This window comes from Rhodnius prolixus, unplaced genomic scaffold (assembly GCF_049639745.1).
Source record: "Rhodnius prolixus isolate KJV_2025 unplaced genomic scaffold, Rpr scaffold_3, whole genome shotgun sequence".
NCBI classification, from domain to species: domain Eukaryota; kingdom Metazoa; phylum Arthropoda; class Insecta; order Hemiptera; family Reduviidae; genus Rhodnius; species Rhodnius prolixus.
The window spans coordinates 41,133,659-41,147,748 of record NW_027411603.1 but is presented as its reverse complement, the minus strand read 5'-3'; the positions used below and the strand labels follow the sequence as shown (position 1 = coordinate 41,147,748).

The window sequence follows — 14,090 nt, the reverse complement described above, 5'->3', positions numbered from 1 at the left end:
ACTTTACACACTTTGTGCAAGCATACATATTATCTGTGATGGCTTTCGTAAATCACCAAGCAAATCGTCTGGTTCATCACAGACCGCTTACATTTCATTGATGATTAGAAAGACAGGCTGAAATTGGCAGAATACAATTTATAATAAACGAACTTTATTACATCAATAAAAATATTACTAAAGCATCTCAAATAACAAATTATACAATTTTATTTTTAAAAGTAACAAACTACGTTAAATAGTATTTACTAATTACCTATTTCTGCATGAAGTGGGACAAACTTGTCATCTAAACTAATCTCAAGGCCCAAATACCTGATGAACATTGAAATGTATTCATCATATAAATTTTAGACTGAATGAGTAAATAATTATTCCATAAATTAATAGATGATGTTATTTAATACATTATTTCTTGAATAATTGAAGTATCAAGTACTTTCCCTCTAATAAGTTAGGGATGTGATACACTAACACACATATGTGCAGCTGTAACAATTTAATATTTCACACATCTTGAATTAATAAATATTAAGAGTACTGATCAATTGAAGCACACCTGTACAAAGGGAGGAATCAAGAATCAGAAACTTTCAGAGCTTTTTGATAAGTAATTCACAAAATAAGACAAGCTGAATCTCTTAGGAAATGAATGTTGCGATGAATAATAATTCCTGCTTTTAAATATTAAGAAAATAATGAGATATCCTGAACGATGGCAAAGAGACCAGGCTAGACGATTATATTTTACTATTAGATTATACTTTACATTGCCGGCCTCCACTACATTGTTCTCTCTTTGCAGATAACACTGTCCATCACCGGACAGTGAGCTATAGAAGACCCTAGGAAGAGAAAATCTAAGGGTCAGCAGCTGGATTCGAACTCAGCATCTTTGCGGGGGAATCTAGAACGCTAATAAATGAGCTTATCTCTTTCCCTCCTTCTTAATATTAATTTTAAAAAAACAAACACAAACAAACAAATGAACTCTGAATAAAAAGATAAATGTTTTTCATAGAAAACGAAAACGGTGCAATCTGGTGAAAATCATGTATTGCACAGCTATTAGGTACTTCCATTTCGGCGGCAGGAATAATATCAAAAGCTATATTTTTAAAAAATCCTTCATTATTAAAATTATTTAATATCTTAGCTCTTTAAAATGGATCATTATTCTGTAAAGTCAAATTGTCTTTTCAAATATATTCATGATTTTATTTAAAAATCGTTTTGTTTATGTTTCAGGCGTATCAGGATGAAAAGCGTAAAATAAAGGATGAAATTGAGAGAAGATACGTAGCTTACGTATCTAGTGGTGAATCAGAAACATATGGTTATTGTACATTAAAAAGAAGCGAACGTAAAATTGAAAATAATCGTCAAAAACCAGAAGAAAGCGATATGGATTATTATACAAGTTCGGAATCAGGAAGTCAAGATACCGTTAAATACAACGGAAATAAACAGATACAAATAGAAGGTAATCATCATTTGGACGAAGAACAGCACGATAGCAACGAAAGTGGTTTTGATGAACGTAGAGATTCATCATCATCACAGGAACAACTAGATAAAGATTTAAGTACTTCGAAAATCATTGCTGAGAACAATAACATCCCAACAATTTATGAGACTCTACCAGCCACAACTACAACCACAAAACTCATAAAGGAAGAAAATGTGGTGGAGATAAATGGAACAAATGGTAAGCTGGAAGTGATACAAGATGAGGAAACAGAAGACATTCCAGCTGAAGACCAAGAAATCATAAATGACAATAGAGAGGAAGAAGAAATAAAAGAAATCCCAGAAAAGAAATCAACAATCGCAATGAAGTTGCAAGAGATCAAAGAAGCATTGATAAAACATTCGGAAAAGAAAGAGAGCATGACGAAAATTTATGATTCAACGCAGAACGTAGCAAACTCTGAGCAAACATTCTACGAAGAAGAATATTCGTACGAACCAGAATTGAAGAGATCATCATCGAAAATCGTGATGAGAACGAGGAGCCTACTGAATCTTGAAGAAGAGTCTAGTAACAATATCAATTTTGTACGTCCAACTGCTGTAAGAAATAAAATCACTACAGGTCCGGATGGAACTTTTGTAATTGCTGGAAGAAAAGCTAATTCCGAACTAAACTTATCAGATGAAAGTCATAATAATTCCAATTCGAGTTCACCGAAAAGTTGTAGGCTGGTGTCTGGTGAAGAATTGAAGAAACGTAAAGAAGAAATATTTAAACCAAAAGAATTAGAAAAACCAGTATCAGATGGAAGTAAATATAACGAAGAAATTAACCAAAATAGCACCCAAACAACCAAGGAAAAGGCTATTGATAATCTTAAGAAATATTTAAAAGAAAAGAAGATAGGTTTGAAGGAATTATTGACGAATAACAATGTAGTGATCATTGAACCATTCAGACAGGAAGCAAGTACTGAAGATATGTCCGAGTATAATCATAGAAACGTTGACTTCAATAAAGGTTGTAGAGTTACCGGAGCCACAATAAAGCCGAGTCAATTGTGCGCTCTAGCAGCTAGTGAATCAAACACACTGCCTAGAGCGTCGAAACCTCACCAGCCCCATATCCAAAGGCATTATTTCTACCACTTAATTAAAACCAAACCAGATCTAAAAGATGATGAGTTACCGGATCCAGATAAGGTGCGCCATACAAGGCAGATGTTTCAAAAAGTTGTAAAAGTTGGACGCAAAGAAGATACTGGTATTATGCTACCAATAGCCGCGAAAATTGTAAACCCATCAAAAGAAACTAAACCAAGAATAACACCCGAGGTTAGAGTAATTGATGATGGTTTTATAAAAAAGAAACCGATAACTGATATAAAAACTGACTTTAAAAAATGTATTAATAAAAAATGGACAGATTCTGGATCATTATCGTCAGGCGTTAGCAGTGATATGAGTTGTTTTGATAATGAGTTGGATAACAATTTGGATGAGATAAGTCAAAAAGGTTATAGTAGTGAAGAAGATGGGGAACCAGAACTTTACCCAGAGAATGAGGTACATCCTGTATCGCCAGAAGTAATGCAGAAGATCAGGGCGTGCGGTACAACGGTAACATATTATGGGGGACGTGTAATATCGCACAGCCACGGGCCGGTTAGAAGTCCCATGACAATGACCATAATGGATGAAATAAGACAGGGCAACGATGGTAATAGAAAATCCTCAAGAGATCAATATATGGGCGTGAAATTTCGTTTAATAAAGAGCAATAGCTGTGGAAGTCGCCTTGAATTGGCCGGCACGGATGATACAACACAGCCAAATACACAGCCCGAACTAAGTAAAAATAGATACTACGAAGATATGTATGGTAAAAGTTTGGGTGAAGAGTTGGCCGAATGTCGAAGTCGGATGGAAACTATTCAAGACGACGGTGAAGACAAAGAAGAACAGATGAATGTGGCAAAAGTGCAGGCTGTCTTTGAACAGAAAATAACCAAAGATGATAAACAACCAATACAATCCTGGCGGGCGTTAATAGAGTCAAGAAAACAAAGTCGAGCTAAAGAATTGCGTAGACCTTGCAGTGATATGGAATTTGAAGAGTTCCAAGTAGCTGAATAAATTTAGAATTTATATTAATTTAATTAACTAAAAGCTTTGTTTTATGTTGTGCATATATTCTCATTTAATAATTTGTTAGTACCAAGTGTTTTGGGCCTTTAGTGCAATAAAGAGTTTGTAAACCAACTTTATGTACAAAAATACAGTCATGCAATGTTTACACCAAATAATCTTCGGTAGATCGGAGCATTATGTATTATAAGAATTTATTTTAATATTAACAAAACTTGTAAAGTATGTATAAATATAATTAAAATGTTATTTAAAGTCATTGAGCGCACAAACCAAATCAAATCTTTGAAATGTATGTTGTAGTATAAAAGACATTAAGAACTGAACTAATCAACATTATTTGTAGATTTTTTGTCATCTGTGTTACTTAAGTTCAATAAACTTAGATATATCATGTTTTACTTTATTTATCCCGTTTAATTGCCACATATATAGAAATTTTAATGCTGCGAAGTAAGTTCACAATGAGTGTAGAAGAAGAACAGTGCAATCTGTCTGTCATGATTAGAAGGAGCAGAGAAACTACTCCTCTGGTAGCATTCTCGTCATGGTACTTATCCTGAAGGAGATGTCAGGACTACTGCTACTTCAGTAAGGATGGTAGCTGAGGCAAGGGACTGTACAGAAAGTCTATGAAAGAGTAAAGTATATTTCTGTAATTTTTTTTGTTTCTTGGCTCATTTAAGAAAGTTGCTATTGGTATGAAATGTAAGGTTTGTAACATTAAACAGGAATTTTTTTTAACTCATTTATTGAAATTGTACGAATATAGAATAAGTACTCTTTTAATAAAGCTAACCTTAAAAACTAATTAAATAATTAACGTTACCTCTTTTAGAATGAAGAATGAAGAGCTAGCTTTCAATTTGTACCAAACAAGTTTACATTTGAAGTCAATTTTGAAGATCATCAAGGCTTATTAACTATTTTTAAATGGATAATTACAATAAAATTGATATGACTTATTAATTATAATCAGATAATGACTCCAGTTGAAGAAAGAAGAGTTCACTTGAAAGAAGAAGTGTTGGGCAGCAGTGAACTTAAAAAGCTATTGTAAAAGCAAGGTGTGAAAACCGGATACAAAATTTACAGAAGCTCTGTTCTAAGCCAACATTCCTAACCAAGAAGGTAACTTCCGTACGTTATATTTATATATGAAGAATAAAACATACTACAGCATCCCTACACAAATATTTGGAATACTTGTTCATCTTGAATCGCTTGAACAGCGGTAAAGATCAGTGTAGAGGAATGTAGGTAAAGTGGAGTAGGATGGAAAAGAACGTAATGGAGAGTTTCTCTTTTCATAAAATGTTTTTTGTTCGTTTTATTATTTAGGAAAAAAAGAAAAGTGTTCAGAGGTTCGTTGGAATGAAAATACAATTTCATTTAGATTCCGCTGTAATTTCTTATTGATGAAATCTGGCACTAAACTTTGAAGCAAAATTAATTTTAGATATTATTGTTCAAACCTTAAATTCATTACTACTTTTAATCAGATGAAATAATTATAAACTTTAAATAAAAACTCTCAAATATTTCTTAGTTTTCTTCCCTTTATTTTGTAGCAAAGCTCTTTCTTTGAAATACATAAAAACTGTGTAATACAAATGTTATATTTTATGATAATGTTAACCATTTCAGCGTGTTCACTATAAGTATATTTTAACAGAAATATTACAGCGATTCATGGAAACGTGACCGATGCTATGAGTAAAGTCACGTTAGACAATTTGTTCTCGTTGTGACAGGTCTCCTTACTTAAGATCTAGAGCTGAAATCTGGATGAGGACCTAGTTGGAGGTCTAAAAATATTTTTAGAACTATCTCTTACGCTAGTCGTATAAAAAATAAAAAAAATCTAATTTGTTGGTAGACAATTTCGATTAATATTTTTTTAATTAAAATTTTTAGCAATGATTTATTGTAAAAAAAAGGAAATAGACTTTTCCCAATAAAAGAGTGATAAATTCATTTAAATTCAACCAAACTTTCTAAGAAACTTTTTAATTGAAATCTTAAACTTGATGAATTACTTAAATTAAGCTCTTGTTATCAAACACCAACAACCAACAGGAGCTAGATTTCAATACAATCGAGACACAAGAACTGGCAAAAGAAAAGTAAATATTTTTCCTTTAATTAAGGTTTTCATTCTTCCTTTTTTTATATTTCGCTATTGAATAATACATTTATTGTAAACAATTACAATAATATTTACACTCTTCATGGAAATTGGTTACAATTAAAAAAAGAGAAATATCATTACATCATCAGTATATCATCTTACCAGATAAAGTACCAGATCATCTTTATAAAGTAAGCAACACTTGTATAAAGATATAATTAATGTTATGAAAAGGAAAAAGAAAAACCATGTCATTCTCTTACTTTCTCAGGTTTTATTTTACGCATTTTCTTCCGCCCCAAATTTTAAACCATATTTAATTCTTATAAAATGTTATAAAACCATAAATTACTTCAACATCGAAATGACTCTTTCTCGTAGTCTTCACTCAACAGTACTGCTACTAAACTAGTTTTTTTTAAAAATGGATACAGTTACAGATCTAGGGACATTTTCTTTAATAACGACATTTAGAGAAAGTTAAGCAGTTTCCGAATCATCTCAGAGTCTATTCCATGTTTGAGGAATGATTCTAACGAAATTTCTTTCAATCTGAATCATATACGTTGTATGCTGAAAATATTTGCAACATTCCCTGACCCCTACATTTCTTTTGATTATTTATATGTCGTACATAGGTTGTATATATAAATAAATAAAGTGGAAAGGAAAAAACACATTGTTTCTTACCTTCAAGTGTAAAAAATTTATCATTTTAATTGTGGTTTCTATATTTGTAAAATAATTTTTTTACAGTTTAACATTTTGAGAAATAAAGTGTAAAACTGAAATGATAATTAAGATTGACATTTTAACAAATACAATTGGCGTCAAGTATATTGGCGAGTATATTTACTTCATGATATTCCTACTGGGCTTACCTTCATTATTGTTGGAGGAACTATGTGTTTTTGTTGAACTGCCATAATGCCGACAATGTCTGTTGGTTCTTTTCGTCCAGCTGCAACCCTGGAAATAAAGGAGGAAAAGATAAAACAAAACGTTTTGAGAACAGAAATTAAAAACTCAAATCAACAATTTAGTTAGAGTGAGGATTAGTCAAGTAGGTCTTAAGTAGCATTGAACTAAAGCAATATTGCCGAGGGATCTTCTAAGGCAACATCATAAAAACGAAGATCGTGGGATCCACATCCGAGGAAAATAATTGAACTCTGAAATACAAAATAAAAAAAACTCAGACTAAAACAAAACTTCTTAAAATTGTAAGAACAACAGTTATAGCTTCCTTCTACGTCTCCAATCACACTATACGTACATTCTGATCTAAATATTTCTCTCTTTTTTATAAATATATATTCGTAAATAGCCCTATCTCGTTACAAAAGGCTCCATTTAAATCCAGATAGCCCATTACACACTATGATTCGCTACAATGTTAACCTGAACATTTTCTTCAAATACTCTTCGCTGACTAAAGCGACCATCTAAAAAAACATAACGCCGATCTCCTAGGTTTGGGCAAGCAAAACGAAGCAATAAAAAGCAGTTGAAGAAGTAAATAAATAAATAGGAAAAGAAAGCGAAATTTCAGAGATTAAGTATGAATTACAATAGAAACAATAGCATGATAGCGAAACATGAACAAAACATAAAAAGTACATGATATCGTGCCCTAAATATAATTCAGGACCATGTTTATTCTTATAGAATGTTGTAAGGAAGGTAGTTGGCAATCTATAATGTAGCTTTTTATCAAGAGTATAGCAATTCTAGAACATTAATAACTACAGGAAATTTATAGCTTTAATAATTGGCAAGAAAAAAAGGACAGGTTCAAATAGCTACTTATTGATTGAAGAACAAAATAGCCTTCTCTGTTTCTTTTTAATCAAATTTAGAGAAAATTAGAACCACGTCTTTTTACTTGTGTAAGACAAAGTATTGAAAACGTCTCTAATATTTTGTAGTCAAGTTTTAACCCGAAATATACGAATAGAAACGGAAATATGGTGCGAAATCTCCTCGCATAGTACTTAACAGGTTATCTTAAAACTTCAGTATTTATCGTTTAAAAATAGAGGTTGACTATAATACTAGTCATGTTCTATAATATAATGATGTATGTCGAAGGGAAGGTGACGAAACCATTGGAAAAAGTAAGAATTCTTCCCTATTTTCAAAAGAATCCTGCAGTTTGAGAATTCGATAGTTAATACTAAGGCCAAAGCTAGGATGTATATGTTGGGTCGATCTGTTTTGAAAAGTAAGAAGTAAAAACCATCGGAAAAAGTAAGAATTCTTCTCTATTTTCAATAGAATGGTGCCGTTTGAGCATTCGATAGTTAATATTAAGGCCAATGCTAGATTGTAGATGTTGGGTCGATCTGTTTTGAAAAGTAAGAAGTAAACCATCGGAAAAAGTAAGAATTAATGTTGAGTTTGATAGCTAATATTAACGCCACTGCTAGATTGTAGATGTTGGTTCAATCTACTTTGAAAAACAAGAAGTAAAAACAGTTGGAAAATATAGAACTTTCTCTTTGCTGTTTTTCTAATTAACTTCGTACAAACTCGTACAGGCGTACAATAAACAGACTTTTGGTAGAAGGGAGCGTAACAACTTCAGCCCTTCTTATGAGCTATGCTGAAATGAAGTCTTCAGGAAAAAAAAAAAATCAACTTTAAGAAAAGAAGGTGGTAGTAGACACCTGTCTAGCTGATGTAAGTCTTAAAGCCGGAGTCAATCAATATCTAATAAAAGATAAAATAGTATTTGTTAGGTCTGGTAAGTGAATCTTTTAAGATTGTTACAGCAACTAAATAAAATTTGAATACAGTAAAAAAGAATGTATTAGGAGAGTAAAAGGGCGAGATTTATTTAAAGCTCGAAGTATTTCTACAAAGACTGAAATCTTAAAAGAAGCTGTAAAGGGACAGAATTGAAGCAAGGGACAGAAGAGTCCAATTGAGAGTAAAACAGCTAGTTTAAATTAGCTTTGGGAATGTATTTATTTATAGAGGTCCTCGTGTTATCTGGTAAAGTAACTATGGTGACAAGCAACCCAGTTTCCATGCTCATATAAAAGGTCTGTAAACGTTTAATGCTCCAATGCTTTTATCTATAACTACTACAATATAACATTAACTGTAAATATATTACTTGTCTCTACTTTAAAATTCACTTTTCTTCTAAATTCAAAATGAACTATCTTTAATTAGGAAAGAGGAGAAAAACTATATCCAATTTCAGTCATAATGTTTAAACTCAAGCAGGACCAAAGTCACAAAACTCAGTATTATTGTTTGAAAAGTAGAATTCAATTGTAAATCAACAATAAGTTTTTTCGGGTACCTATAACTCAGTATAATTTTGAGGAAAATGGGTAATTATGGGTAATACGTAACTAACTCAGTTTGTTGATATATTTCAATTGAGCCAAACCTTCTGTGATTGTAAATTTTTTAACAAGAATTCATTTTGTTTGTATTTATTGACTCAAAAATGGCACGCCAAAGTGATGTGACACACCTCTGTGGAACTATAACAGTAGGAACAGCATTTTAATGGACAGCAGCGATCTGAGTAAATTAACAAGTAATAGTTAGGCTAACCTTCTACACTTAGGTGCATTGCGAATAGTATAACTAATCTAACAAGTGAATTATCTATCGATTGAAACTGAGACCATATTTATTTTCTCCATTTTAACATTTGTTTACAATACGTCTGGATGGACACCCACTAACAAAAAAATTAGTTATCGTTGCAGACTGTTGCAGTATTGAATGTAAATCGCTGGTATTTAGATTAATAGTCCCAGCAGGTGTGCTAGAATGAAACATTGGTCTCCACAGAACGATTTTAAACAAGGAAATTTAGAGATTACTGCACCCCCTAAAGACAGCCAGCCATAAACGCATTGAAATGTCAATATTTTACAGAGCACTCTCGTGAAAGACCAACAAAAATTCTCTGAAAGAAAAAATGGTTTCTTGGCTTTGTAAAGATCAGCGGCTGTAGTATATCTTTTATATAATAAGTTTGCCAGCTCTTTTATTATTAATGGAATTGTGATTTTCACTTTATTGTGCCACTTTAGTGTGAGATTTACGAACTCAATATACAGAAAATCAATGAGATTAACTACAAATTTTAAGGGAATCATTCAACCGGACGTGAAATTCAGCAATTTTTTAACTTTCTCGCACTCGACGAGAATATAATTAAACAATCTGGCAAAATTTTGATTCTGAGGTTTCAATGAAAATATCTGTTTTGTGGTTCCCAGTATCCGAAAGATTTTTAGAAGGTTTTTAGAGATTGGACTGCTTTTTTGCGTCTTCGAGTTTAAGTATCCACTGTAATTCAAAAACTAAGACTCGCAAACTAAAATCAAATTTTATATTTATTTCAGAGGCTAACATATAATTATGGCTACAGGAAGTCGTTTGTTTCTTCTCACTTTTAGTACTTTTATAATAATTTTTTGTCGGTGACTTACATCAAATTTGATTACATCATTGTGAAAATAAATACAAATTATATCGGAAGATAAAAATACTCTTGCGACCTACATTTTCTAGCAATTTCACTCCTTTAATATTGAGCAAAGGCTTTGTTCTGAAATAGAACTAGGCCATAATGCCTTTGTGAAAGGCTGGAAAGTCTAAAAGGCTTTCTGACAGCCGATTGCCTTGCAAGGTTTCTTCTGTAGCTGTTATTTAAGTGCTTTCCTAAAGAACCTTGTTCTCTCCACCTCAATCTCTCAATTTCTAAGTACAGCTAAACAGTAGAGAAGTTATAATTCCCAATTCCCAAATGTTAAAATTTCAGAAAGTATACAAAGGACAATATTACTTTCAATTCCTATTTTCAGAATTTCATCTTTATAATTAACTACGTCTTAAGTTACTCAGTAACGGTAGTAATTTTACTAATTGCTAATGAAACGAACTTGCTAATGAGTTTTGTAATTTGAATGGAATTGAATTACAAAGAATTAAATATGCAAGCCTTCATCCTTGTTTCTAACATTGATAAGTCTGCTTTTAAAATCAAATAGAATGTTATTTTACCTTAATTATTCTAAAACGTTTGGAGCCTTGCAAAAGTTTATTAAAGTTCGGGTATAAATATTTTGAAACATTTTATTTATTTTGAAAGTTAAGTTACTCGAGTACACTAGAAAGTTTTAAAATTACATACCGAATTAATTCTAAATACAGCTCAATAGAGATTGAAGCCAGAAATAAGAAAACAAAACCATCAATTAGCCAACAGAGATACGAATTTCTAAATTATGGAAGGAGCACGAAGTTTTAATTTTAATGGATCTTCAGTTCTAACCTGTAAGACCCAATAATTTTGTATACAACTCTTACTTGGTATCCTAGCTCGTCCAACATCTGGGCTCTCAAGGGGAGAACTATCCCCTCTCTTGTCCTAACACGCTCTTCCCATCCAAGAGCTCCCTTAGAATATTGAGGGCAGATCCTTTACACATCTTTCGGCCCTAGCTGAAAAGTATGTGATTGAGGATTATCCCAGGATGTGCGACAAATCCTCCACACTACTCGAAGGAGTAGTTGCCCGCTTGGAATGATACATAAACCCAGCGTGAACATGGGCGTCCATAACAGATTTCTTCTCCTACAGAAGATTTTACACCATTACTCAACAGTCTATCCCCAGCTACTTTATTAAACTAACACATTCCTAATTCTTACACTGATAACTTTTTAAGAAATTCTTGACGCACTTTTACAGCTTGGAACAATTATTTAATGAATATTTTGAAGTGTGTACAAAATTTTTGTTTTCTATAAAAGCCACTGATATTGCGAACAGAGTCAAAAATGGGGAATTTTTGTTTTAATCAAACATGAAAGCTACAGACAGCAAAGTAGACAAGAAACTGAATGCAGGAAACAATTATAAAACCATTTTACACAATGGTTCCACCCTCTAACATGGTACCTAATTACCAGAAATCATAATAACCCTTATACTAACAAACTTCATCTTGATCACAACAACTGGATACCAAATAACCAGCAATTATAACCAAATTCTCACTCATTGCATCTACAATGCACCAAATTGGTACCATGTTCCCAACAATTACAGCCATTTTCCTCACACAATAGACTTGTTAGTTGGACGTTAATTCCCACTTGAAAAAATAGTTATTTTGCTTTATTTTTATTTTTAAACAGAGAAGCATCATTCCATTAACTTTGTATCTCAGCAATAACAACAGTAGTTATCGTATAACCATTCTAACAAATTGGTAACCCAAAAACAACCACTAATTATGATAATAATTAGTATACTAATAATAATGATGATAATGATACTAATAATACTAATCATTGTTACTTAAACTTAAATTAGTATAGGTCATTATCTATACTAATTTAAGTTTGTTTCTGTGCAGTAAGATCTAACATTAATATAATATAGGATTAAACATTGACTTAAAATTTTATTTTCAAGGAATCTTGGCCACTAATTGAGTAATTTCAGCAAAACATTTCAACATTTAATACAGTTTTTAATTTCTTTAATATTTTAAATTAAACTGAGATAAGATATAGTTACGTAAAATTGCAAAAGGGAATTTAGGACAATATAATTAGAAAAAGAGGGTAAAGATGGAAAGAAGTGTTCGTCTCCTCTGCCACAGGTTTCTTAAATGCACATCAGGAGACAAAAATTTCTATAATTATTTGTAGATTTATGCTCACAAGCAGGAAGTTTGTATGGAAGGGTTCTCAAAATAAATAAGTCCTTCTTCAAAGTACAACTGAGAAATAATTTAAACAAAGATCACATTGTAAAAAAAGGAATAGTTGATAAAATTTTGTACTTCTACAGTAGTTGGTATAAAAGAGGAGCTAGGAGAGTAATGAAGATGTAATGGTAAGCGGTAACCATGTATAAAGAAAAATAGTACTGCCAGATAAGAACAGTTACCTACCTGGTAACCAGAAAATATACTAACCTCTTCAGTGATAAGAAAATATTTACTAGCGACAGTTTCTGTGCATTTGATTCTCGTTTTTCTTATATTTGGTTGATTTATAAATTCTTGCCGCCCTATTTCAAGATTTATTTATATTTGTTTGAGGATATTACGAACGGTGAAGATTAAGCAGCATAAATTTTGTAGCTAGTGATAGTATCTGAATATCTGGATCATTTTAAATTGTATGATTACCGATAAAGTGTCTCTGAGCAAGGCTAAAATGGAATTGAAATAGACCTGAAGTTTCAGTTAAGTTTACTCACAGCTGTAAATAAAGTTATCGCTTTTTTTTTCACAAGGAAACGTAACGTCGAGGTCTCTAAAAAGTTTTCTTTATTAAGCTTCTTTATAAATGTTATAGTGTAGTATTAGAGTGTTCTTTTGATGCAATGTATAAAATGGAAAACTTAATAAACAACACAAAAGAAAGGGACTACATCAAACACAACAGCCGGGATCACCTCTATTTATTTAATCGTCGGTTGTGGTAATTGTTTTGTTAATTTTCACCAAAAAAGGGAATTTTGAAAAACCAACGAAGAGGAAGAAAAAGACAGTTGAACATTAAGTTTTTAATCAATCTGTCACCATAAGTAAAGAGAGTCTATTACAGACAATGTTGTTCTAGTTCTGTGCACATCTGCTGAGGACAGGTTACCGTAAGGTGTACAGGACAGTGAAGTTTAATGGACGTTTTTATCCTCTAGCTAGATACTTGACAGAGAAGTGGGAGAGAAGTTTTTGGGTGAACTGATTTTTCTCGCCAACGATCCAACAGTGAGCGAAGGAGGTCAGTTGTATCTGTGCGATTTACAGAATTGCGACCCCTTATTTATTTATTTTTTTTGAAAAAAAAAAAAAGGTTTCATTTGTGATGCACAGCTCCAGTTCCGGCTACGTTTTTCCAGAACACAATAATAATTAATTTTTATGAATAATATAAGTTGAAGTTGGCAGATGATTACTGGTATCCCTTAAGGATGTTGAGTATAGCATTTATATTAAATATAAAGAAAAAAATGTTTTTGGACATCTCAATAGAAACAACTGGCAGTAGATTTTTGCTAGTAATAATTTAAACTCTATCTGACTTCCTTTGAATGACCCAGGTTCGAGTCCTGCTGGCTATCATCAGTAAATGTTGACGTGATTTAAAGTTACATCAGTCTTAAAATAAGCACAGCTAAATAACCTAAAGCCGTCACCGATTTGTCTTTCAATTTGTCAATCTAATCATTCATTTATTAATAAAGTTGAACCTGAAGATGGATTCGTTTCAAGTGAAGCTTGACATCTTTTATTCATTTTTCTTAGAACATTTAATTAATAATTTAATTATTGTGATAACG

At 31.9% G+C, this 14,090-nt stretch overlaps 2 protein-coding genes across 2 annotated transcripts in view; one reads left to right on the top strand and one right to left on the bottom strand.

Annotated features, from left to right (window-relative positions):
* Positions 1 to 4,015, top strand: part of LOC141452777 (uncharacterized) — a 59,804-nt gene extending 55,789 nt beyond the window's left edge. The window contains exon 4 of the mRNA XM_074125200.1: positions 1,249 to 4,015. Coding sequence (XP_073981301.1) covers positions 1,405 to 3,609 — 2,205 coding nt within the window. The 5' untranslated portion in view covers positions 1,249 to 1,404 and the 3' untranslated portion in view covers positions 3,610 to 4,015. The remainder of the gene's footprint in view (positions 1 to 1,248) is intronic.
* MCU (mitochondrial calcium uniporter) overlaps positions 1 to 14,090 on the bottom strand; it is a 286,499-nt gene that overhangs the window by 172,537 nt on the left and 99,872 nt on the right. Inside the window, exon 2 of the mRNA XM_074125202.1 lies at positions 6,634 to 6,721. Within this exon, the coding sequence (XP_073981303.1) occupies positions 6,634 to 6,721 (88 nt within the window). The remainder of the gene's footprint in view (positions 1 to 6,633; positions 6,722 to 14,090) is intronic.